This window comes from Ovis aries, chromosome 2 (genome assembly GCF_016772045.2).
Source record: "Ovis aries strain OAR_USU_Benz2616 breed Rambouillet chromosome 2, ARS-UI_Ramb_v3.0, whole genome shotgun sequence".
Classification (NCBI taxonomy): Eukaryota; Metazoa; Chordata; class Mammalia; order Artiodactyla; family Bovidae; genus Ovis; species Ovis aries.
In genome coordinates this window covers 12,481,626-12,509,545 of record NC_056055.1, presented here as the reverse complement: position 1 = coordinate 12,509,545, position 27,920 = coordinate 12,481,626, and the positions used below count along the sequence as shown (strand labels likewise).

Here is a 27,920-nt window from a genome sequence, read left to right as displayed (position 1 = left end):
AAGGTAACTCTTCCCAGGGGAAAGCAAGCTCCACACCAAGAATTTACAAACTCCCACTGGATTCTAATCATACTTCTCTTTCTCTTCTTATGTAGCTGCCTCACTTTTCCAGTAGTCATGTATGGATGTGAGAGTTGGACTGTGAAGAAGGCTGAGCACTGAAGAATTGATGCGTTTGAACTGTGGTGTTGGAGAAGACTCTTGAGAGTCCCTTGGATTGCAAGGAGATCCAACCAGTCCATTCTGAAGGAGATCAGTCCTGGGATTTCTTTGGAAGGAATGATGCTAAAGCTGAAACTCCAGTACTCTGGCCACCTCACTCGAAGAGTTGACTCATTGGAAAAGACTCTGATGCTGGGAGGGATTGGGGGCAGGAGGAGAAGGGGACAACACAGGATGAGATGGCTGGATGGCATCACTGACTCGATGGACGTGAGTCTGAGTGAACTCCGGGAGTTGGTGATGGACAGGGAGGCCTGGTGTGCGGCGGTTCATGGGGTTGCAAAGAGTCGGACACGACTGAGCAACTGAACTGAACTGAACTTTTAAACTGCTTTGAGTATGTAAATGTCTTTAACAAACATGTTTCTACCAAACATCTAGAAGAATCCTGGTTCAGAGAATAACTCATCACCATCTTCATTTGCAGATGAGACGCCAAGATGGATATTCCGATAATTACATGGAAGATGTCTGACACAGTATGGATACAAAAGTCTTCTCTCCTTCCACTTCTTTCCTCATTAAATACTCAGAAAGAAGCTTGCTTTCTTTTGTTTGCTGAGATGCTACCTCTGGCTTTCACTTCTCCTTCAGATAGGTCATTTTACCTCTTCAGCTCCGTCCTTGCTAATCCTTAAAAATGGAAGCTGTCCTTAGTTCTAATAACCACCTGGCTTGCATAGGAACTTGGGTGAAACAGATTCACACGTTAAAAATAAAAGTCTGAATTCAGAGAAATGAGGATATGTGTCCCGTGTTTAACACAGACATTGTCCTCAAGGATACTTTAGTCTGTCCTTAAACTCTGTGTAAATGTACTCTTAAACTACTATGTTCAGCATTTTATAGCTCTTCTTCACGTTTCATTTTAAAAAAATTATTGCTATTTTGCGATCACAAGAGTCCTATGCAATGTAGAATCCTTGAAAATGAAATATACAACAAAATTTATAATTCCATCTTTGAGATCAAACCTGTGAGCAGCACATGAACATCTATGTACATGCATACATATACATACGACCACTACATATCTTTACACACATTCTCCTCCTCAGAATAGATTCCTAGAAGTACAAAGACAGAAAAGGATACAAACTGTTTAAAATCTTTAGATGACGCTTGGAGCTTATTTTCTGTACTTCCTATCATGGACAATGAAGCAGTCGCTGACTTTCCTAAGAAGAGAAATTGAACAAGTCTGCCTTCTTCTAGGTCTTCCTGTTTACCTTCCGAGTATCAGTCGACATAATCATTTAATAAATTATCAAACCATGGTAACAACATGAATAACCAAAATAAAGCAAACACCAACAGGCAAGTTTAGAATGAACTAATTCCATGATAAAACATTAGGACAGACTTTAAATATTAAAGGCAGCTGTATGAAGTATGACATCAATTATATAACACAAGTGTATCTACTTACATGCATGTTCACACACACACGATAGCTGTTGAAGGCATCTGCCATGTGCCCTGGACTGTCCTAAGCTCTTCACGTGCACCTTCTCCTGTAATTCTTGCAATAACCTCAGGAGACAGACACTCCTACTGTGTCTATCTTACAAATGAGAAACTGAGGTTCAGAGAGCTCAAGAGGCTTTTGTGGGCCACATAACTGAGAAATCATCGATGGAGCTGGGATATGAGTCCAGGTCTGAATCCCTCCAGAAGCCTTTGTTCTGAGCCACAAGACCACAATGCAATAGGAAAACACACTGGATGGAAATACATCCAAATGGTGGTGGCCAAAAGCAGGGTGGCTTTTTATTCTTATTCAAATGTTCGTCCTTTACGAAACATTGCCATTAAATATGATTTACTTTGCTAGGCAGGCGTAAATCAGTGAAGAGGAAATAAAGATCACATACAGCCCCTGTGAGCCAGGGCCATCATTACTGATGATCCCAGGACACCATTATTATCACGAGGAGATCCTTTGCTTGAGGCCTCGCCTTGCAATTGAGGTGGTACAGTCTAAGGAGGCAGGTATTTCTTCAAGCTCCACAGGTTTTCTCTAAAGAATGTTAATTACCACCCCCCACTTCCCAGCCCTGCCAAAAAATCCTCTAAGTTCACAAATATTCTATACTTAACTCAAAATGTAAAAATAACAGTAGTCCAGATGTTATCAGGAAATATCATTTGGAAGCTAGATCCTTGAAAAAAAAGAACTATAATATAATATGCATGATGAACTCATTCTCCTAAATTAGGTAAAATAAAGATTCTTAAAGGCTACTGAGAGAAGATAAAGCAGAATGCTGAGTGCTGGGCATATTCATTTTTCATGCTGTAGCACCTCTATAGTTGGAGAAACAAACAGCTTCTTTTCAAAACATAATCCAAGGTATGGAAAATAAAATTTTCTTCAAACTTTGAGGAATAGGACAGTAAGTTTTTAAGACTAAGGAACACTCTAATAAACCTCACTCTAGACTGAATCAACCAATACATTAGTAAATCAAGCCCAGAAACGCCTTCATTGCACTGCACTCTGGAAGCAGACTCCCAGCCTTCTTTAAGGACTGTTATTAAAATGTTCTCTTGGGATGTGGTACTGCATGTGAATTTCCCAGTACCTCACACCACGACCTATGCATCCATCACCGACTAAGAAGACCCATGATGTCTTACAGTCACAAAATCATCAATCTACTTGTGTTTACATCTGCATTAATTGCTAGAAAGTATATCCTTATATGGCACTTTCTCACATTTATTTTTCCCTTTTTCTTCTTTTTTCTTGCTTATTTTTAACTTTGTCCTCTGAACTGTATACATCTTTTTAAGCTGACTTAAATCCTTTTTTTAATACAAGGTTAAATATAAACAAACACAGGCAGACACGCTGCACACATCTGTAAGACTAGTTATGTCATACTACCATTTAGACATAAAAGTCACGCAACATGAATGGTATCAGCATGTCTCCTACAAATCAAAACGGAACAAAAATTTTCACTTCTATTCTAACAGTGAAGTCCAATCTAAATTCTGTCCTAGGCCATTCAGCAGACACTCAGATGACAACTGACCCCAACACAGTTGCTGGCTTATCTGCAGAGTCACAACTATATCCTGATTACGTGTTTCCAAGCCACTATGCTCAGGAAGTAAGTGGTCAGGGATATAACACTTCTGCTATCCTTGAGGTGAGTAGACAAAGGAAATCGTCAGGCTGGAGATGTGACATTTTAAAAACAAACAGTGCATGGAGGAAGTGCAAGTGAAGGGATGAGACAAAAGATAGGAGAATCAGGAAAGAGTAACGTCTCAGTAGCCAAAAGAAGAGAAAAATTCAAGACGGGAGTGTTCAATGATACATTCGTTATGGAAGAACAAATATTTATGAAGCAGATGGTTTTAAATGTAGATTTAAATACATAATATTGCACCCTTAATCTTCTATCACATAATGTTAATTTCTTTTAAACTGGTGCTTTTCAAAAGTCAATTCTTCTTCCAACTGTGCTCATTTTAAAACACATGGCACCTGTATGGTGGGCACACTCTACAATGTCCCTTCCCTGAGTCACAGCCTTGTACATACAGTCCCCACCCCTCACGTGTGGGAAGAACCTGTAACTTGCTTCTAAGAAACAGAATACAGCAAAGGGTATGCATCAATTTCCCTGAAGGTTTGGTTGTATGGCAAAGGTGAAAGGATCTTGTATATGTAATTAAACTGACTTTAAGTGGAGCAAAACATAAATTATCCTGGGTCTGCTGGACCTAATCAAGTTAAGCTCTTTTAAAAAGAATCTAGAGGTCAAACACTGGGAAACTGTGAAGACTGTTGCTTTTTTCTTTTCCAATTTATTATTTTTTTTATCAAAGTATAGTGGATTTACAATGCTGTATTACTTTCAGGTGTACAGCAAAGGGATTCAGTTGTGTGTGTGTGTGTGTGCGCACGCGTTGGACTCTGCGAACCCATGGACTGTAGACAGCCAGGTTCCTCTGTCCATGGGATTTCCCAGGCAAAAATACTGGTGTGGATTTCCATTTCCTTCTCCAGGGGATCATCCCAACCCTGGGAAGGAACCCACGTCTCTTACATTTCCTGCATCGACATGTGGATTCTTTACCGCTAGCACCACCTGGGAAGCAGGTTATAACGGCTTATAGGTTATTACAAAATATTCAGTATGGTTCCCTGGATCCCTGAGCTATACAGTATACAGTAGGTCCTTTTTGTTTACTTTGAAGACGCAAGCTGCCATGATTTCCACAGCTGTAAGGAAATGAACTCTGCCAGCCACCTGAGCGACCTTGGAAGCGGATCTCTTCCTGGTCTGGCCTCGACATGAGAAGGGAGCCCAGTAAACATGATGACTTCAGGTTGGTGAGACCCTCAGCAGAAAAGCCAGTATGGTGTGCTTGGCAGTCTGATCGAACCCGTGTGATAGTAAACAGATGTTTTACCACTAAGCATGGTAATCTGTTACACAGCACAGAAAACGAATACAACATCTAAACATAGTCAATCTGCATGAGAATTGCCTCATGATGCTAACAGGAAAAGAGCAGAATGGAAACTTCGGAATCGGTTGAGTTTCTAGGTTTTTAGCATTTATATTCTTTCTTTGTAGCCTTAGTGTTTATATTTTTAAACCTCTTTTTGAAGTACAACTGACATCAGACTCTTTTCTTAAATGTTCATATTCTACTTAGCCAAGCTCTCCCACATTAAACATTCCAGATACTTAGAGCTTCTGCTACGAAATCCATGATGCTAGGCTGGAGGACCACTGATGCTGTCACTGTGAGGCTTCATTGTTTCCCTGCCCAAAGAGACTTGTCTCCGGCAGGCCAGGAAATCTTTAGCTTGCTAGCCTGTGACTTCCATAATCTTCTAAGAAGCCAAGAGGGAATCAAGCTATATCTTTACCTTGTTACAATGACTCAGCCCATGGGATTCAATGCCTTCCACCTCAAAGCTACAAGACCACTGGTTCTCCCTTCACCTTCTATTTGGGTTTGAAAACGACGCTGAGTACAGGCCAGCAAACTCCCTACAGACCTACAAGGAGAGCCAAGGTTTCATTTCCATTTTTACACTGAGATGAAAATACCGTCTAAGGCCAGGCTATTCAGCTAAGATTTGGTTCCATAATGGCATGTTCTCTCTGTTGTGTGTAAAATTATACAGTGATGATGTATTTCCACACCGCTGTGCCCAGAAAGTGGCTAGGCAGCAATGACTGTAGCGAGGGTGAAAGGGTTAGGCATGTGAACACTTGTTTGTCTTTCTGAAGCACTTTTCTGTCAGCTGGATATTAAACTTTAAAAATGCTTGCATTATATTGTTTGAGGGATGAATAGGATGTTTTTGACATGCAGTCTGACTAAGACCACAAGGCACTGTCTCTCTCGGAATTATTTCTTTTTTTTTTTAATTGGAGGCTGATTACTTTACAATATTGTACTGGTTTTTGCCATACATTGACATGAATCAGCCACGGGTATACATGTGTTTCCCAACCTGAACTCCCCTCCCACCTCCCTCCCCATCCCATCCCTCAGGATCATCCCAGTGCACCAGTCCTGAGCAGCTTGTCTCACGCTTCAAACCTGGACCGGCGATCTGTTTCACATAGGATAATATACATGTTTCAACGCTATTCTCTCAAATCATCCCGCCCTCGCCTTCTCCCACAGAGTCCAAAAGACTGTTCTATACATCTGTGTCTCATTGGCTGTCTCGCATAGAGGATCCTTGTTACCGTCTTTATAAATTTCTCAGATTTGTTTCTAATGAAGCACTGGCAGTATTTTTTTTCCCCAAACTTGTGATTCTTCTACACGAAATTAAAACTACTGTAACAAATGTACTAGAAACAGCAAAAGCAGCACATTTTCATTGCTTAGAAAAATCAGAGAGAATAACAGTCTTTCTCTTTGTTTTCCTTTCCTTCCTTCCTTCCTCTCTGTCTTTTAACATTTTAAATACTAAAGGAAACAATAAAGCAAGGAGCACTGGCACTGAAATTACAAATCTGGAGTTTGGGTGTGGGTTCCAGCAAATGTTGTATTATCTTCAGCAATTCACATAATCTCCTAAGCCTCAGTTTTATCATTTCTAAAACAGGCAAAATGTCAAATGCATAAAGTATAAACCTATTATGTCATGAAAATATTTAGATTACTATTTAGAGTACTTTAATTATATAAATCAAATGTTGTGAGTATAAGATTATTTTTTCATTTTAATATTGACTTCCCTTTCATTAACTGGTAAAAAGATATTAAATTTTAAAAGTGAATGGTTTGTTTCTTTATTCCTAACAAAAGTCAGAATACTTGAAAGTAAATTTTATTGTTACTGTCAGAAAAAAAAATAGTAATAGTTAACATTTATCAAGTGCTTTAATAATACTTATTAAGGTCAGGCATTGTGCTAAGAGGCGCCAGATCTTATTTTACTTCATTTTCTCATTTTTCATACAAAGTAAGTCCTATTATTAATCTCCATTTTACAGATGAGGAATCTAAAGTTTCAGGAAATTGAGCAGAAAGTGGTAACCTAGAATACAAAAGCAAGAGGTCTAATCCAGAGACCACAGTTAACCACTCCTTCGCATCAGATGCATTTTCTGGATTGACATGCCGAGAACAGGGACAACAAGATGTGGCCTGGCCAGGTCTTTGTTGCTGTAAGAATTGGGAGGTCTGGGTAGGAGAGCGTGCCCACCCTCACCACAGGGAGACGGCCACAGAGAGACACCCAAAGACACAAGCCAACACTGGCACTCCACTTGTGCGGCCTGTGGAGGAAAGAAGCTCCCTCAAACTGTGAAATGAAGAAGTCCCATAAGATCTCAAGCACAGCGACTGGTCCACAGCCAGAACAAAACCACATGAGGACCGCCCAGGCTACCTCTGGGACCGTAAAGGCTCGCAAGTAGCTCCAGAGACTGCTGCTGCTTGATGGAGACTAGGTAGAGAGCGGCTCTGGGCAAACAGGAAGGAAATGGGACAGCCAGAACCAAGAACCAGACAGAAACAGAACCAGAGAACAAGAGAAAGTGAGTAGCCAAAACAAAACAAAACAAAACTGAAGTAAATCCAGAAAGTAGGAATACAGCAGGGCTCTGGGCTTCCCTAGCAGCTCAGGCAGTAAGCCATCTATCTGCAACGCAGGGGACCGGGGTTCGATCCCTAGGTTGGGAAGATGTCCTGGAAAGGAAAGGGTAACCCATTTCGGTATTCTGGCCTGGAGAATTCCACGGAGAGAGGAGGCTGGCGGGCTACAGTCCGCAGGTTCACAAAGAGTTGGACACAACTGAGCGACTAACACACACTGGTTCCCAAACTGTGCCCAGAGGCACCTTAGGGTTCCAGTTGATTTAGAAGTACACAGCCAGGTAGACAGACATGCAGACAGACAGATATAGAACTACGCCAAATGTCACTGTTTCCCTCCCCTTTATAGACAGATAGATAGAGAGCCAGAAACCACGTGAACCACTAGCTTGAAGTAGTTCACAGTTTCAGCATTAGATGGCATTGTGTTCCTTCTGGGACATCGTCTCTGCAGTTTGTGTGCTATGTTAAAAATCAAGTATTGCCCAAAACTCAACGTGGAACAAGAAATGAGGATGGCAGCAGCCAGTACCAATCAGGTTCTAATAGCTGCACAGTGTCCAACAGAGCAATCACATCTCCCAGTCACTGCTGTTAAGAATTAACAAAAAATTATTTTCTTCCTTTCAGAGTATGTGTTTTTGCTTTGGTTTATGAAATGGCTACTCATTTATCAGGACCTACCTACTTATTAAGTTGATTAAACCGCTTAATAAATGTACTTCTTTCGGCCCAAACGCACTATGAAAAAATAACTGCGGCGAGAAGGGCACTGAGGGATTATGGGAGCATCTGCAATAGGGATTAGAGCTGTGCAGGGAAGACAGAAACGGGGGGGAGCTCAGAAGAAAGTTGTGTGTCAGTCTGCGGAGTCCTTCAGGATCCCTTGACAAGGAAAACCTGTCCCCCTGAATCCTGAAAGCATGATGGGTCTTGATCCTTCTGGGCTGCCCCTTCTTTTCATATCAGAATGAAGATTTACAACGTGAGGATTAATCCAGGGACTTTAGGTTTCAACACAGCAATATTCAATGAAAACACCATGTTATGTATATCTAACAAGTCCTTACATGCCTGGCATCTTATATAATAATCTTACTTAATTTTTTTTGAGGTTTTACTGTTTCTGCCCTGCCTCTCATCATACAAACAAGGAAATGAAAACTTGGAGCAACTGAGTAGGTTGCTTAAGAGAACTCAAAGGAAGGTCAGGATTAGAACCCAGGCAAGTACACCTCAGAGATAACACTTGTTATCCCCTGTGTTATACTGTTCAGCTGTCAGGCCTTTAGGTCTCTAAAGAAGTAAATCCGTTTTAGACCTTTACATAGGATAAAGTACTTCAAAGTAGTGCATATATTTAAATGGAGCTAAAGGCATTTCTTGGAGAAGGAAATGGCAACCCACTCCAGTATTCTTGCCTGGAGAATCCTGTAGACAGAGGAGCCTGGTGGGCTGCTGTCCATGGGGTCGCACAGAGTTGGACACGGCTGAAGCGACTTAGCAGTAGCAGCAGCAAAGGCATTTCTATTTTTGTTTATTCTTAGTTTCTAAATCCCAGGAAAAGCTTCCATCTCTTTTAGAGGTTTGTTAATATCCAACCTCACAAATAGAAACACTGTCAATGGTAAAAATATGACACTATTAAGAGAGGGGGAAAAAGTCACTCAATATTGGCATCAATGTAACAAAATAGTCTTATCCCCTTGTGTTAAAGAGCATAAATTGGTACAAACTTTCTAGAGAACATTAAATAGCAGTCTCAGTGAAGAAAGCAGAGATTCATATTAGATAATATTTATCTCAATGTTATTTGAAATAGCAGAAAAAGAAAAGAAAACCTAAATGCCCAGTGATTGTATCATTTAGATGTACTGAAATTTGTGAAGAAAACTCATTCTTTCAAAGATTATTTGTTGGCATGGTAACAAGCACACTACTTTTAAAAATCATACAACAAATTGTATTACCATATGATTCCAATTGTACAGTATTCGTCAGAACAAAGGACTGGAAAGAAACAGCATATTCATTTTAATATTTTGGTTCTCTGAACAGTTTAGAATTCTAAATTTTCTTAATTTTTATTACTTAAAAGTTCTTAATTCTGCCATTTTCCCCCCTTAATAAATGTATTACTATGGTAAACAAAATTATTATTAAAACAGGATTTAGTACTCAAGAGGGTGAAAAGTGAAAGTGTTAGTCACCTCCGACTCTTTGCAACCCTATGCACTGTAGCCTGCCAGGCTCCTCTGTCTATGGAATTCTCCAGGCATGAATATTGTGATGCATAGACATTCCCTTTTCCAGCGGATCTTCCTGACCCAAGGATTGAAACCCAGGTCTCCTGCATTGCAGGCAAATTCTGAGCCACCGGGGAAGCCCACTTAAGAGGGTAAATGCAGTCTAACAGATCACCTCACTCCTCGAACATCACCCATGATTCAACACTCAACTCAAAAAAATCATGTACATAGTTTTCCTGACTATACGACTGATGGGATTCTCTCTCTCCTCTACGTTGCCAAAAAGCTTTATTCAAACTTATTTCGGGGGTATTTTTGTCATCTCTGGCCTTTTATAATAATCATCTACGTACATGTGGCATCTTTCCTATCAGATTGCATGCTTTAGGATGGCTGGGCCATATTTGCTTTGTAACTCTATCTGTCTTAAGCCTTAAGCCCATTCTGCCTTGTAATTTAGTCATACTTGTAAATGAGTAAAGATTATACATTTTGGTATCTGTTATCCCAACACATAAGAGGCAATGGATGTCACTTGAACTGAATTGGTTCACACATGGATACAGTGTTCTTTATGGAATCCAAGGGAAAAGAACTAGAAATAGCGGGTGGCACCCTAAAATATAGCTCTTTACCAGATTTTGGCTCAATTTATATAACAGTCCATCTATATGTCCTCTTGGGAGATAAGAATGTTCCCTGCTGAAAGACCACATATCATTACTACTGTACAGACAAGCCAACCCTGGCTTTGGAAGAGGCTCCGATGCCATAATTTATAGTCTCACCCCACACCAGGATTCTACATCCATTGGTTAAATGAGCAATTAAGAGATGAATGGATGGATGAATAAACAACCCATTAGGGTTGAGTTTCCATATAGGATACTCAGTTTCATTTATATGGGGAGACAGTGGGAAAATGCCACTAGTGATTATTTATTTCTATAAAAGAAGGCAAATGGCTCAAAAGGATGACCATTCCAGGAAAACAATTTCAAAAGACCAATGGCTACTGGTCAAAGGTGGCACTTTGATAAAAGCAGAACAACAGGTTAGGCATGAGATCCTCAGGTTCACTGTAACATGTTAATACCTACGAACTCACAGAAATGTCCCCAGTTCAAGGGAGAGAGTGGTAAGTAATGCTCTCCCCAATCATCAGTGGGAAACAGCTCAGTAACATCATGAGGAAAGTCTATTCAGCGTAAAAATATCCACTGTCATTAACAGTAAGCTCTTCAAGACCCAAAAATTTTACCTTACTAGTACTGAGTCTTCTTCCTACCTCCACCTTCCTTTACCTTTTCTCTTCATTCTCTTATAAAGCAGGTGTACAGACACCTGTGTGTGAGGGTGATCACAGGTCCTCACTATTTAAATGATACTAAGCATGTGTTCATTTTGGTAGGAAATGTGAAAAACAGGGCTTAGAAATGAGAATAGACAGATTCAATGCCAGGGGATTCCCTGGTGGCTCAGATGGTAAAGAATCTGCCTGCAATGTGGGAGCCCCAGGTTTGATCCCTGAGCTGGGAAGATGCCCTGAAGAAGGAAACAGCAATCCACTCCAGTATTCTTGCCTGGAGAATTCCATGCACAGGGCAGCCTTGCAGGCTACAGTACATGGGGTCACAAAGAGTCAGACATGACTGAGGGACTTTCATTTCACTCACTCATGACTGAACCATGGATGCCTGGAAACCAACACAAAGATTATGTTTCAGGTCCAAGAACCAGCTTATTACATAAGCAACCCAGGTGATTCAGATGCAGGTGGTCCTTGGACCACACCTGGAGAAGCACAGATGCAGCAGAGCCCTTCATGGAACAGATGAAGAAACTGTCATAAAGGTTACATGGGTTGCCCAAAGTCATGCCCATCAGTGAGTGGCAAATCTAGAGTAAGAATATAGTTAATGCCTTTCCAACCACACTCCATCACATTTCATGCTTAGCAGTCCAAGCTTTTGTCTTCCTTCATCAGTGCTCTAGAAGCAGCAGCTGCAAAAACATTCATATCTAATATTTCTGTGACACTTCCATAGGCACTATCATATAAGATTATCAAACAATATGCTATCGGTATCTGGGGTAAGAGGGAACAGAAATTCAGAGTTTAAGATGCTTCCTTAAATTTTTATATAATATAGATTTGAGGCAAAGTAGACCACCTGACCTGCTTCTTGAGAAACCTGTATGCAGGTCAGGAAGCAACAGTTAGAACTGGACATGGAACAACAGACTGGTTCCAAATAGGAAAAAGGAGTACGTCAAGGCTGTATATTGTCACCCTGCCTATTTAACTTATATGCAGAGTACATCATGAGAAATGCTGGGCTGGAGGAAACACAAGCTGGAATCAAGATCGCTGGGAGAAATATCAATAATCTCAGATATGCAGATGACACCACCCTTATGGCAGAAGAGAACTGAAGAGCCTCTTGATGATAGTGAAAGAGTGAAAAATTTGGCTTAAAACTCAACATTCAGAAAACTAAGATCACAGCATCTGGGCCCATCAGTTCATGGCAAATAGAGTGGAAACAGTGACAGGCTTTAATTTGGGGGGCTCCAAAATCACTGCAGATGGTGACTGCAGCCAAATTAAAAGATGCTTGCTCCTTGGAAGAAAAGTTAGACCAACCTAGACAGTATATCAAAAAGCAGACATTACTTTGCCAACAAAGGGCTATCTAGTCAAAGCTATGGCTTTTCCAGTAGTTATGTATGGATGTGAGAGTTGGACCATAAAGAAAGCTGAGCACTGAAGAACTGATGCTTTTGAACTGTGGTGTTAGAGAAGACTCTTGATAGTCCCTTGGATGGCAAGGAGATCCAACCAGTCCATCCTAAAGGAAATCAGTCCTAAACATTCATCGGAAGGACTGATGATGAAGCTAAAACTCCAATACTTTGGCTACCTGATGCAAAGAACTGACTCATTTGAAAAGACCCTGATGCTGGGAAAGATTGAAGGCGGAGGAGGAGGGGATGACAGAGGATGAGATGGTTGGATGGCATCACTGACTCAATGGACATGAGTTTGAGTAAACTCTGGGAGCTGGTGATGGACAGGGAGGCCTGGTGTGCTATGATTCATGGGGTCTCAAAGAGTCGGATACAACTGAGTGAATGAACTGAACTGAGTTGGACTTAATAAGTTAATGACTAGTAAGCACTCAAATGTTAACCATTATTATTATCTCCATTTTTTTTAGAAACTGTCAAAACTATAAATATTGACCTTTGAAAATTTTAAATTGGTATAAAAATTAATTAAAAATAAAATGAACAGTCAAACTACACAAAATCTATTACATTTTCAAACCGAAAAAATATCAATTTTAAAAAAATAAAACTTAGCTGTAAAATAATGCCAAAGAAAAGTAAATGTGAGAGGAAGAAAGAAAACTCACAGTGGTAGGCAGTTTATTATAATCTGGTTTGTGCCCCCAAAACCAATGGGTAAGTTTTCATTCTACAATCTATACAAAAACATTTCTCATGCAAACTTCAGTTAAAGTAAATCTGGAAAAATGTAACCAACCAGAAATGTTTTACTGTGCTTTAATTAAATTGTTGAAGAGATTAAAGCAGACTAATATATGCTCTAGAAAATATTTTCTTAATCAAAAGTGAATGTCACTCTAATTCTGATTTAAATATCCATAGTCACAAAGATAGGATGAAAATGTCAAGACTGGATCAAAACAATGGGTCAAGCTACCTAGAAATAAAGCTACACACAGCATTATTAATCTTGTAAGTCATCAGTTGCAAAGGGACAGTACATTGACCATACATCACATTGTAATGTAACAGGAATAGATCATCTACTATCCGATACATTATAGACAAATCAAGATATATAAATGAATGCATTTTCATATTCTATTTTCAATTTTATTCTGTCCCTGCTTCTCATGTCTTTCAAATGTATGTATGCTTTAGTGACAGATTTCTGGCCTTAAAAGCTGTATAACCAATTCAGATTAAACTAAAATATTAAGAAATTTCATTATGAAATTATATCAACCTTACTATCTTAGCACAGCAATGTAAGTATCTATACTACAGTCAGACTTAGTATTCTAATTTGATGTATATGGCATTTAGTATTTGTAGATACATTAGAGTACATTAGAGTTAGCAAGGTGCTTAGAAATAGTGTTTTTTAATTAAAACATCTTCATTTTCCCTAAGACATAAGAATTTGCCAAATTAAATAAAGCTAGTGCTCTAATCTCTACAGCTTTTGTTTATTTGATCATTATATATGACCTTTGCAGGATGTCCAAATACAGGCTTCCCCTGTTTTCATTCAGAAACTCAGATTCCAGCGCTTCGATTTATGGCTAGGCGTCTCCTCTGGATCTGGGGCCATTATACAAAGGAGCATTCCCGGGCATCACGTGCTCAGCAAGGTTAGCAAAGCAAATCCCTTCAGCAAATCATGGGTGAATCACTAGCTGGCCTGGCCGCAGCAAATGCAAATGCTTGTCAGCTTTCCACCTCGTCAGTTTCCTGGGCAGGTCCTATAAGGCTGGACTCCTGAGCGACTATCTTCTCCTCTCCCCGCCTCCCCCGAGAAAGGAAAATAACTCAAGCAAACGAATCCCTGACTGCCACATGAAGAGAAGCTTTCTGAAGTGGAGAAATACCCATTTAGAATGAACTCATGGAAAACCCTACTTAAAATGCAGTGCTCTTTGTGTCAACAAAAAGTCTACTTGGGCAGGATAAATAGGTGAAGCCATGAATTTCCAGTCTCCCGATGCCAGACTAAATCCCACTTCTTCAAAAAGACCCTGTTATTGCTCTGTCACCCTCTTAGAACTTTGTATTTGCTTTGGATCATTATAATAACTCCTCTATGGGCGGAGAAGACCAGCCAGGGTTTAAGTAAAGCCATGACCACACTTAGTCTAGACAGTATCATCTTCACTAAAATACATGAATAAAAAGTAGCTTCTTGGAGCATAAGGGCTTAGGGCCCTTAGGGCTTAGGGCCTAGCTTAGGGCTTAAAGAAAAAAAAAGGTACAGACACAAGAAAAAAAAGATTATTTCTATGGAAAAACACATTGTTAAAGTGTTTTTTCAAAGAACATGACAAAGTATATGTAAAAGGAGAGATGAGTTTCGTTTTGAACTGGAGGTATGCATTACCTTTTCGTAAACATAATTTCAGAGAAACAAGTATAAGATTCTATAAACCAGATATGTCCCTTTATTTCCAGACAACTCAAAATAAAAATCAGAAATATTAAATAAGTGAAATCCCTGTGTACTTCAACTGACCTCCAGGGTACAGTTAAACCTGTAGTACAAAGCAAAAAAAACCCAACAAACCTGTGTATAGAGGGTTGATTGCCACCTAAAACACTTTATTTCCCATTGAATGCTGTGTGTATTGGGATTGCCAGATAAAATACAAAATGCCAACTGAATTTCAGACAAACAGTGAATACTTTTGTGTAAGTATGCCCGTGCAATTACTTGTATTTGCTAAATTTGGCAATTTTCATCCCTACACTTATCATAAGTGTAGGTGTCCACATCTCCGGGCAATGACCTTTCAAGTCCTAAAAAGATGCGTCACTACAGAGCCCTTCTTACTTTATACAGATTGTTAATTTGCACACACAGAAATAGCCCTTTCCTTACAGGTTAGTAACCATTCAAACTCATTTACTTCATAATCAATTTAATGTGAATCTGATTAACTACAGTCAACTCAAAGAATGAATTATATAGTGCAAGATGCAGGGAATAAAATTATAAGCACATTGTCTTAAAATCAAGCAAGCTTCCCCTCCTACCAAAGCTGAACAGGGGTTATTTCCATACCTAAGCAACGTAATAATTGCAATATAGGGAAGTAACAACACTTAATTCAATTCAGAGTGCAAAGAATACCTAATAGAAGTAATTCCTTTGCTGGGTTCACGTGGAGAACATGGATAACATCACCAAAGGTGTTACTCCTCTAACCGCTTCATCATAAACTTTCCTGATTTTGCCTAATGAGACATCAGCACTCCCACAGCACTTTTCATATTTTATTTACCAAATTATATTGTCTTTATTTAAATTATCTATTATGAGCTCCTAAATAATGAGGGTCCCTTGAGAACAGAATCCATATTTTCATTGATCTCTACATCTGTACTACTTAACAAAGGCCCAAGCAGACATTTCATATATGTTTATTAACAAAATGAACTATTATTTACAAGCTCATACTAGAACTTAACCTAAAGAAATGTCATGGACAGGCAGGATGTGGAACTGCCTAATTATAACTATCTTTTAACAAATATTCTTTTCAATGAGACTCAGTATTAAATTCCATTAAATTTCAAGCAATGGGCTTCCCTGATGGCTCAGACGGTAAGGCAGTGCAGGAGACCCAGGTTCGATCCCTGGGTGGGGAAGATCCTTTGGAGAAGTGAATGGCAACCCACTCCGTATTCTTGCCTAGAGAATCCCATGGACAGAGGATCCTAGTAGGTGTCCATGGAGTCACAAAGAGTAGGACACGACTGAGCGACTAATACTTTCACTTTCGAGCAACACAGGTATCTTTCTATTGTTACTAGGGAACCTATAAAACTCCACCCAGAAAAAAAGATATAGTTCATTTATTCATTCAGTAAATATTTAGACTTTTCCAAGTGCTAGGCCCTGTTCCAGAGATGGGAAGTAAGATAAAGCCTTGTGATCACTGAATTCCCATAAAAATCCAGAAACAGATGAAGTAGCAGTGAGAGATTAAAAGGGGAGATAAATATCTTTTCCTTTTCTAGGTGGACAGTCATGGGACCCACCCATTGGAAGTGGTCACATGTTAAGTTGGGGAACAACAATAAGGACTCATGACCCTATCCACTTGCCATTTCTTTCATTTATGTCAGACAAGGTCTTTCACTGTGGATCAGAAGAAAACAGAACAGGGCCCTAAATGATGGATGGTGGCCAGCTGTGCCCTAAGCATGACAGGTCCACAGGAAGGAGCTGATGACCCTTCTTAAGAGACGTTGACAAAATGGCCTGTTCTATTTAAAAACTCATTTTAACAATCAATACTATTTAACTATTTAATCTGGAGATATCCAGAGGGTTACTAGGGCAAAACTGTCATTTCTTCTGGGGCTAGCAGGACTTTTCATACATAGGGCCTGAGGCTCAACAAATAAGATGCAGGCAACTCTGAAGTACAGATATATCTTTGGAAAAGCAAAGGCCACTTAGAATAAAATTTACAGTCTGTTATTAGAGCTAACAGCTGCTAAACCATAACAATATCCTTATACCATGTCATAGAAATGAAGCACCATCACAGCCACCAAATCCACTGTTGTGTGTATGCTGGTGTGTGGATGAGAGGGGTACATCAGAGAGAAGAGGGAGATGGCAGTGGGGGGACAGGGGCAGAAAATACACATGCAGACAAGACCTCATGGTAATGACAATACAGTGTCATACATTAGCCAGACCCTGTGCTAAGCGTGCTTCACAGAAATCACCTCATTCTAGTGCTCACGGTCGCTTAACTATAGAAAGGTCCTACCACCCCTATGTCAATTCTGAAACTGAGGCTCAGAGCTCAGTCATTTTCTCAAGGCCATGAAACCAAAAGTGAGGAGTGGGGATTCAAATTCTAAACTCTGGCCTATTTCATTCCAAAACAAAGCTCTCAAGCCCTAAGCAACAGTGATTCCCAGGGGCTACCACAATTCCTTCAGGAAACCTTGGCATCTTGTATGACCTTTAAGGATAAGGACAAACAACTGGGTAGCCTCCATTCTGGACCGACAGGCGTCTCGGCCAGATGAGGTCTGAGTCACTCTCATCAAACCTAAAATAAGAAGGAGCTCCATGTTCCGCCTGCTGTGTCCACACCTCAGAAGGAACTCTGTTAGGTTCATGTGGTATTTTTGTTTTCTGTTTCTGTTTTAAAAGTTTCTTATGAGTAAAAATATTTGAATGGATTTGGGCAACAAAAGGGTACAAAGAGCTGGTATTTGAAAGTTGTTTTCTTGTTTGACCAGGCCCAGGATTTGGGGTCTGGGCAGCGCTGTGGGGCTTCCGCGGGGACTCTCTCCTGACCACACCCATGGTGCCAACCAGCCCGTGGCTGACCCAACAACGGAGGCTCTCATGAATGGCCTCCCAGGCCCTTCCTCAAAGGGGCCTTAACAGGGACGCCACAGGGACCTGAGGAGACTCAGGGTAGCTCTGGTTCCTCTTCAGAGCAACAGGATATGCAGCTCGTCACCTGTGGCCAGGGAATAAGAGGCTCCTGTGTCCAGTCCCTTCCCTGACAGGACTAACTGGGAAACCTTCCCTTCTGGCTGCACAGTTCTCTACTGCAGTCATGTTTTAAAAAATCATTTCTTTGAGAAATGATAGGCATACCATCCCCTTTAACGGGGGAGAGTACCCCTAAAGCCAATTATTCTAAAGCTGATATGAAGAAAAGTCATAATTCCTTGCTTTTACATCAATTCTAGTTCTGTGTTTTCCAACAGAAAATTCTACATGGCTGATCCACAGTAGTTATGTCCTCATCATTTGAATATATATTTCTAAGTAGAACTCTAAATAACCTTGGAAATCAAATCAGCCAACTCCATCCTACAGATGAAGGTACAGAGAAATGACTGCAGAAAGTGACCTGCCCAGAATCACCCACAGTTAATGACAAGAGTCAGGATTAGATTCCAGAGGCATCTTTGCCGCCATGAGTGTAAGTGGGGAAACACATACACACACAGGAAAATATAAACAATAAAAACCAAGATAAATGAGAAACTAATACAATGTTCTCCTTAATAAAGCAAACAGGAGGGTAATATGTATAAAAACTATATAATGTGCCAGTAATTCAGTTTCCAATGACTCCTGTTAACACTTCATTTCAGAGATCACCAGTTGTTTATAATAAAGCCAAATTCAAGAGGACCCTTTCTGTGGGTTCCAGGTACCTTTATAGCCACACTGTTTACACCTAACCCTGGGTAGCCACATAACTACATGCTGATGTTCACAAGCAAGAAAATGGTGGAAAGTGTGGGTGGAGCTGAACAAGCTGGAGGCCTCGGCAGGGAGAACAGCACCTAACTGGGAGTGAGCCCACTTCTTGGTTTGAGCCACCAGCTAACACCGACTTAAATTTCTCAATTAACTTGGGAGCTTCAGTCTCTTTATTTGCAAGATTAGGAAGTTGGATAGTGTGATTTTTTGAAAGACATAGTGTGATTTTTGTTTTCAGCTCTTCTACTGCTAAGTCGCTTCAGTCGTGTCCAACTCTGTGCGACCCCATAGACGGCAGCCCACCAGGCTCCCCCGTCCCTGGGATTCTCCAGGCAAGAACACTGGACTGGGTTGCCATTTCCTTCTCCACTGCATGAACGTGAAAAGTGAAAGTGAAGTCACTCAGTCTTAATTCTAAATCTGGACAGTCCTTGCTATATTAAAAAAAAAAAAAGGAGAAGTTGTTCTTTACTATCCTTACACGGTGGAACAAGTCCAATGTCAAGCTCTACATTTAAAAAGCCAAAAGAAAACCTAAAAGGAATATAAACAAACAGAAAGCATGGTCTGGAAAGAGGGCCACTGTAGTCTGGGTTGACCAGACTAGTCTGGTTTATGCTTGTTGTCCCAGTGTCCCAGTTAGTGCTTCTTCTCACTACCAAAAGGGTCGCAGTTTGGACGCTACATTATATGGTTAGCCCTACAAGGAACTGGTATCCTTTATCTCAGGGACTCCTGCAGTGCCTTTGATCACCTAAAGGCTGAAACTCAAACGCCTTAGTATGCTATGCTGACTCTGAGTCAAAAATCTATCCAGCATACCCACCACATGGTAATCATACCCAACTATTTCCAGTTCCCCAGAGGTGAGTTTTTGCCGAGCTTCTCCTCGACCCCCACCTTATAGGAAGACAAACTCCTCCAAATACATCAAGATTGAACTCAACACTGCCTCCTCTGGGAGCCCTCCTTTCCCTCCACATTGCCCAGACATCAACTAGCATGTGGGTCCCACTGCTTTTGCAACTCTCTCTTAGTCTCCTCTAATACACTGTAAGCTCAGTAAAGAATGGATTATAAAAGCAAAAATAAACAAGTAGGATTCCATCAAACTAAAAAGGAGGATTACATTAAACTAAAAAGCTTCTGCACAGCAAAGGAAACCGTCAACAATACAAAAAGACAACCTACTGAATGGTAGAAAGAGAAAGAAAGAAAGAAAGTGAAGTTGGTCAGTCATGTCCAACTCTGCAACCCTGGGAACTATACTCTTCCAGGCTCCTCCATCCATGGGATTCTCCAGGCAAAAATACTGGAGTGGGTTGCCATTTCCTTCTCCAGGGGATCATTCTTATCCAGGGATCAAACCTGGGTTTCCCACATTACAGGGAGACACTTAACCCTCTGAGTCACCAGGGATGAAAACATTTTACTGAATGGTAGAAGATATTTGCAAATGATAAATCTGATAAGGAGTGAATACCCAAAATATATAAAAATACTCACACAACTCAACAACAAAGTCTGATTTAAAAAATGGGAAGAGGAGCTGAACAGACATTCTTCCAGAAGACAGATAGTCAACAGACACATGAAAAGATATTCAGATCACTAATTATTAGAGAAATGCAGATCAAAACCACAATAAGATATTACCTCTTGCCTGTTAGAGTGACTATTATCAAAAAAGAAAGAAATAACAAGTATTGGAGAAGATGCGGAGAAAAGGGAACCCTCCTACACTGTCGGTGGGAATGGAAATTGGTACGGTCACTATGAAAACCAGTGTGGAGATTCCTCAAAAAATTAGAAGTAGAACTACCATATGATGCAGTTATCCGACTCTGGGGTGTTTATCCAAAGAATAAAAAGACACTAATTTTAAAAGATATGTGTACTGCTATGTTCAACACAACATTATTTACATAGCCAAGATATGAAAACAATCTAAGTGCCCATCAATAGATGGCTGGATAAAGAAGATGTAGTATCAGACACGATGGAATACTACTCAGCTATAAAAAGATGATATTTTGTCATTTATAACATGGATGGACCTTGAAGGTATTATTTTAAGTGGAGTAAGCCAGAGAAAGACAAATACATGATTCCACTTATTGTGGAATTAAAGTAATGGTTACCAGAGGGGAAGGAGTGGGGAGGAGGGTGAAATGGATGAGAGAGATCAATAGTATGGTGATAGATGGAAACTAAATTTTTGGTAGTGAGCATGCTGTATAAATATACTGCTGTACCACATGAAACTTATATTAGAAACCAATGTTGTCTCAATTTTTGAAAAATGGTGTTTACCTTATTCATCTTTTTATCCCTTAGTACATATTTAACAACTCAACAATATGTTTGTTGAATTAAATTGAACACAGAAGTACATAATGATTTGCTTATAGGGTATTTGCTGACTTATCTTTCATCACAGTAACAAGAAAACAATGGGCTCTCCTTGGTGTAAGGCACAGTCTTTTAGTTTCAGTGATCATTTCAAGCCAGAAGGGATCCAACTAGAAAAACAGTGTCTCTCTCTTCTTCCCCAAAGAGACAGGCTCCACCTGGATTTATTTTGCTTTATGTTCCTCACTCTCCCCCACGATTACAATGCAAAAACCTCCACACCATAACCATTATTTTCTCTTTCCAAATCCTGGTTTCCCTCTTCTCTAATTATCCCCAACAGAAGTGTCCCCATCACAAAGAACACAGCAAGAAAGGCAAGGACTTATAACTCAAGATAGACTGTGGTCAAATAAGGAAGAACCTGACTGCCATTCTGAATCAACTGTGGAACAGACTCAAAAGGAATTCTTGGTAAAATGTCAAGTGGGGAGAATTCAAGCCTGGGGAAAGGATAACATGACCTCATGCTAGGACAATGAACCTTCAAGTTAACTACACCTTGAGCTAAACACTCCCTTAATCAGAAGCAGTCAGTGACTGATGCTCCAACACCAAACAATGAAAAAGAGCCTATAAGATGAGTCCTAAGGGGCAGCATCAGAAGAGAAAGGAGGAAAGGCATGCTCCCTGAAAGCTTTCTTCTACCCAGGAAACAGCACAGGCAACTAGGCAGTATCAACAGAAACAAATGGGATTACAATGTTTCAATTCACCAGCACAGTGTTGCTCAAGCTTTGTATCTCCATCTAGCATGTTCCAGTAGCTGTTGGTATTACAGAGGCAGGAATAGAATGGAGGTGAAAAACACATGGGCTCTGGAAACAGACTGCCTGAAAATATCCTAGTTCCTGTACTTAACCAGCTGTGTGACCTTGAGCAAATTACCTAACATCCCTGTGCCTCAGTTGTCACCTCGATAATGAAGCTAACAAACAAGATAATATAGCTTGGCACATGATTTAAATGCTATATGTGTTTTACAAATAAAACTATTAAGATCCAGTACTCACTCAAGAGCAGCTTATATACAACCTTGTGCTTCAAAACTGCTATTGGTATTGCCATCATAAATCTCAAAGACCCTTTTATTTTATGTTGACTCCTAGAAATTTGACTTGTCGACCAACAAATCCTTTTAACTGAAGGATAAATAACCAATAAACATTGGTTTACTGAACTAAATAAGTCTAAAACCCAGAGGTCACTCTGACATGGTGAAATACAAACTGAAGGTTTGACACAGTTAAATCCAACCATAGTCGTCACCAGAATAAATGAATAAGGTAAGCAATTATTTATTGAGCAGCCACCGCGGTCACTTTCCTAGCTGTAGTAAATATTTGATGGGAAGGCATAAAATGTGACAGGGATGTAACCAGTCTTGGCTTCTGCCACACGACTGAACAAAATGGCATCAACTTAGTGAATTCACTCTGGCTTCTTCTGGTCCTCAGTTTTGAAGGCTCGGAAATTTAGTTTTGTCACCACATTCATTTATTCAACAGTTACTTGACAAGCACCTACTTTGCGCCAGATCCTACAAGAGGAAATGTGGAGAAAGTGGACAACACATCATTACAATTCCTGCCCAAAGTTGCAAAGTGGACAATTTGGCAGAGAAGACATATTAAAAACCCAAACGTGCACTACAAAAATACCTGATTGTCAATAACCTAATTTACAATGAGAAGAGCTTTGAGTAGACTAGAATTTTTGTTCCTACAGACCAACTCATCTCTTGGCACGCATGACTACATAAAATTCAAGCAAGGGAGTATGCTGTATGAATGGGATCCAGGCACCACATTGATTAAAAAAAACCGGAATGTTTAGGGTTGTAAATTACCTATTCTCCCATTCTCGCCCCTTTTCTCCAAAAGGCTAAAGTCCACTTTTCAAATTTCTCCTTCCTCTACTACAATCCCATACACTATCTCGTCTCACCAAATTTCTTCACCTATCACCCTGATTGACGTTTTCCATGTTGTTAAACTCCCTCCATCATACACCTATAGAAATAGTGCCAGTTATTTCAGAGGCAGCCACATATAGTCAATCTTTGTAGAGTTCACCAGTTTAACCTTAGAGGGTAGCGTGTTATCTGTTACTCTTACAGTAGGAGTTGGTGTGGTGGGGCAGAAGGGCCACTTAGGACCACGGTGCCCTGAAACTGTTACTCCATAAACCCTCAAAGTAGTTCTCATTTAACCTGCAGAATCACCCAATCAGGCCCAAAAGTTAACTTTATATGAATCATTAAGCATATGACACACTGGAAAATGCTAGGCATTATACAAAGGTCAAAATTAAAGCAAGAACTTGGCAGGTTCATAGTCCAAGTTCAGTAGTTATTTTCTGTTGGTCATTCATTCTATGAACTATGAGCAGTACTTGAGATAACAGAAGAAGTGCATGCATATGAAAAGTTTCAACCAACACTCAGATCAGCAGTAAACGAATACCTGAGTCAATACAAAAGTGAAATATCTCATGTTATTTAATAATAATAATTAAAAAAAACAGCATCCGTGTTTCACGTTTCATCCCTACCACGGAGAATGTATATCTGCAGCACAGGAAAGCACAGGTCTTTTGTTGATAATTAAACATGGATGGAAACCATTTTTGTACTTCAATTGAACTTTGTTTGACGGAAAAAGATAATTTCACATCTGAGGTGATGGGGGTGCCAGTTAGTCATAGTGTCAGGCCTTTGGTTGTGTCGACAATCCCAAGACCTGGTCTTTATCCTGAGAGCCATAATTAGGGCTCTCTTTCCCAGAGCTAAAATTAACGTTGCTCCCAGCATTTCAGAGGATCCACATGATCCCAGGTTCCATCCACTCAACCCTGCTTTACAAACTGGAATAAAGAGCAATAGAGCAACTTGCCACTGAATTTTCATGGAGAAAGATGAAATGCTTACTATTTTTAAAAAATATATTTTTTTAATGTAATGAAACAGCAACTTGAATACAGTCTATGGAGAAAATGTAATTCCAGAGGGTAATTATTTAAAACGCTCAGTGGATGAACTTTTAAAATAGGCCCTCTAAGATCCAAAAGAAATATTCTGTGTGTTTCTTCTCCATAGACTCATTTCCAGGAGTCAGCACACAGCCTAGAAGTTATGAGGTGTTCTTTTAAACTCTTTTCTGAAAACATAAATGAATAAATATATTCCTCTGGATCACTAACCATGAATTTTTCACCCAGGAAAAATAATAGTTATTTAAAGACAAAAATTATGCCAGTATACATCACATAAAAGAATAAAACCTTGTTTTTCACCTTGAAAGATGAATTAACTTTCACCACTAAAAACAGGCTCAATGGACATGAGTTTGAGCAGACTCTGGGAGATGGTGAAGGGCAGGGAAGCCTGGCGTGCTGCAGTTCATGGGGTTGCAAAGAGTCAGACACGACTGAGCAACTAAATGACAACAATTAAAAACAGACAATTAATGGAAAAAAAATTAGTTTTCATAATGATGACTGTCACAGATGGCATTAATTCTAAACAATTTTGGGCAATTAATATATAAAAATCTTGATGTACTTACCTATATGCATGCAGTAGCAATGAGTGAATGTGAAAGATGTCTTATTAGGAAATAGACTCATAAAAAATGACTATATATGAAAGAATATCATAAGAGACTAAAAATACTTTCTGGGAATTTGTAATAAACAGACTATGGACAAAAGTTCCATAATCTGGGCTGTAATAAAACCTTTCAAAAGCAAGTGTTTGTCAATACTTGATAGCCAAACTTGTTAATAAGATCTCTCCCATCATCATCATTTGCATCACATCACTAAGACATTACTTCCCTGAGACCAATTATGTAATTATAGGAAGACTGGGATGCTGACTTTATCATAAACATTTGCTATAAAGAAGCCTTGTCCCCTTGTAATTCCTGCATGGAATGTTCACACCTCGTGGAGGTTCACACTGTTGTTTTATCCCTGCCATAAACTGATCTGGTTTGTTTATGGTAACTCACCAAGGACAATGACCACAGTCTTCAGAAGACTCATCATGGTATCCCGATTCCGTCGGGGTCCAGAACTGTGCCGAGACATCCTCATAGTCCTCTGGCGAACATAGCCAAAGATATGAGCATACAGAACCACCATGACGACAAAGGTCACCAGGTTGAAAATGGCCCAGAAGACCAAGTAAGAGTCACTGTAGAGGGGCGCCATGTTGGAACAGTTTTCAATATCACAAATGCAGTTCCAGCCCACACTGGGGATAGCCCCCATGACGATGGCCATGGTCCAGATGACCACAATCACCACCACCACGCGCCGATTGCTCATCCGCGTGTGCAGCTGCATACGGAAAACCGTGATGTGCCTCTCAATTGCAATGGCCAGGAGGTTGGCCACAGAGGCCGTCAGGCTGGTGTCAATGAGGCCCTGACGCAGGAGCCACGTGCTGACAGTCAGTCTCCGAGTATTGGGTCCTGTGTTGAACATTAGGTAGAAGTAGGCCAACCCAGCAAAGAAGTCCGCAGCAGCCAGATTCGCCATTAAGTAATAAATAGGAAAATGGAAGCGGCGGTTGACATAGATCGCCACCATGACCAGGAGGTTGGCCAACATGATGAAGATACAGACGGTGATTCCAAGCCCCATCACCAGCTTGCTGACTGTGTTCCATTCTGTGGCAAGATACTTTCCACTCCGGTTATAAAAGAAGGCAATGGACTCATTGTAGAAGCACTGCGGTTCATTCATGGCTGTGAACTAAAAGAGAAAGGAAGAAAGATGAGAAAAAGCGAAAACCCACAGGTCCAAATTTAAAGATGTATAGATAAAGCAAGCTTCTATGGTAAATGTGGCCCCCAAAAAGCCATAAGCAAAGAATTTGAAAATCTGACTCTTTGTAATGTTCTATGATTATGTTGAAACCCCAAGATTTCTTACAGTTTTACTGTCCTCAAGATTAAAGAGAGTTGGAGTTAAATAAATGACAAGGTCTGTGCTTGGTGGTTGCACATCATTGAAGTCTACTAGAAAAGCCACACGACCCAGAAATCGTGCTTAAAATACATGAGACAGATGAGAATTTTGCAAGAGTGTTGCAACTGGAATATTTATCACAGTGCAATCTATTTTGACCTGTTATTTAGGGGATCTGTAAACACAGTTGGTTTATAGATAGGGTATTATTGCCCTATTATTCTGCATTTCTGTTCTCACATAGCATGTTCAATCTGTGTCAGGCATCTTGTAACGTTAAGTCCCCACAGGAACTATCAGTGCCAACATTTCAAAGAGGTCACTATGCATCAAAGCTTCTTTGCCCAAAGCCAGCGTTTGCTGTTCAACATTCCTGTGGTCAGCACTGTCTGTCCCCACAACTACTTACCCCAGAATGGCATTCGTCAACGCATCTATGTTTGAGAGCTTTTTTCTTTTTGGAGGACATAAGAATTATATTACCTAGTATAACCTTCAAAGAGCAGTTGCTATTGGGACACTTTTCTAAAGCATATCTTTTCAAATGATAATGAGTGATTCAGTTCAGTTCAGCTGCTCAGTTGTGTCTGACTCTTTGCGACCCCATGAACCGCAGCACGCCAGGCCTCCCTGTCCATCACCAACTCCCGGAGTCCACCCAAACCCATGTCCATTGTGTCGTTGATGCCATCCAACTATCTCATCCTCTGTCATCCCCTTCTCCTCCTGCCTTCAATCCCTCCCAGCAACAGGGTCTTTTCAAATGAGTCAGGTTTCGCATCAGGTGGCCAAAGTATTGGAGTTTCAGCTTCAATATCAGTCCTTCCAGTGAACACCCAGGACTGATGTCCTAATGTTTTATTATGTGTTTTCTTATTTTTAACATCCTCAACTGGAATATATTTGCTTATTAACTACTTCAACTCTTAACTGAATCCAAAATGGATTGAGGAGGTTTATAACAGAATGATATAGGCAGTCAATAAAACTATTACAATAAAATTAGAGAGTAAGAAGTGACATGAAGGAGAAACTAGAAAATTACACACCAAATCAACTTTCTTAAAGACTGAAGTTCACCTGTGACTCCTAAAATTGGAGAATAATTTTTGAAGACAGCTCACAACCAACCTTTTTATCTTGCAATGCATTTGATAAATAATCTAGCAAATACAGTTTTTTTTTAAAGCAAATATAGTTTTAACTGCTAGTTTTGATCAAATATTCTACTGAATATCTGTGGATTGTGCATAAATGTTTACCAATCACAGAAACCTCCAAAACAGTGTATGAGATTCTTTTTGAATGCCTAGTCTCCTGACTTGTCCAGACATCTAGGGTCTCTTTCCTCATTTATACTCAATAGATCATGCTTCTATAATCATCACTTACTATGCTGTATAATTATTGATCACCTTGTTTCTTAAAAAGATGACACTCCAGGGGAAGAGTGGGGACCTTGCCTTACACATCTTGGTATTTCATGTACCTTCCACAGAGAACCCCTCATTGGAGATCTGAGAATTTATGCTTCATTTCACTTCAAATCTTGCCATTACTCTGGGTAACATCTAATTTTCTAGCTTCTCAGTTTCTTGATCTCATCACTCATGCCCTTCCATTCCTATAACTCAGCTGCCCACTCCCCTGAACTTTGTAATCGTTCAAAACTGTTTCCGTTTGGAAATAATCAATTGATACATTCAATATTCTTTACATTTTTAAAATACTCTTCCCATTCTTTCCAATTTATACATTCTAGTTCCTCACTTCCCATTCTTCTCAATTTCTCATTTGATCCCCAATACAACAGTTTTTTGAAGCCATCTATTTCCTTAAGCATCCTACTTTTTCCCAGGAGATTACCTATCTTACCCCTTCTCCTTATCCATCTCAGGTTCCATAGTATATCATGGAACCACTTTTTT

General features: G+C 40.0%; 1 protein-coding gene across 8 annotated transcripts in view; it reads right to left on the bottom strand.

Annotated features, from left to right (window-relative positions):
• Positions 1–27,920, bottom strand: part of LPAR1 (lysophosphatidic acid receptor 1) — a 163,912-nt gene that overhangs the window by 38,888 nt on the left and 97,104 nt on the right. For all 8 annotated transcript variants that reach the window (XM_042242624.2, XM_012111055.5, NM_001009332.1 and 5 more), the window contains 1 exon segment: positions 25,029–25,776. In XM_042242624.2, coding sequence (XP_042098558.1) covers positions 25,029–25,767 — 739 coding nt within the window. In that variant the 5' untranslated portion in view covers positions 25,768–25,776.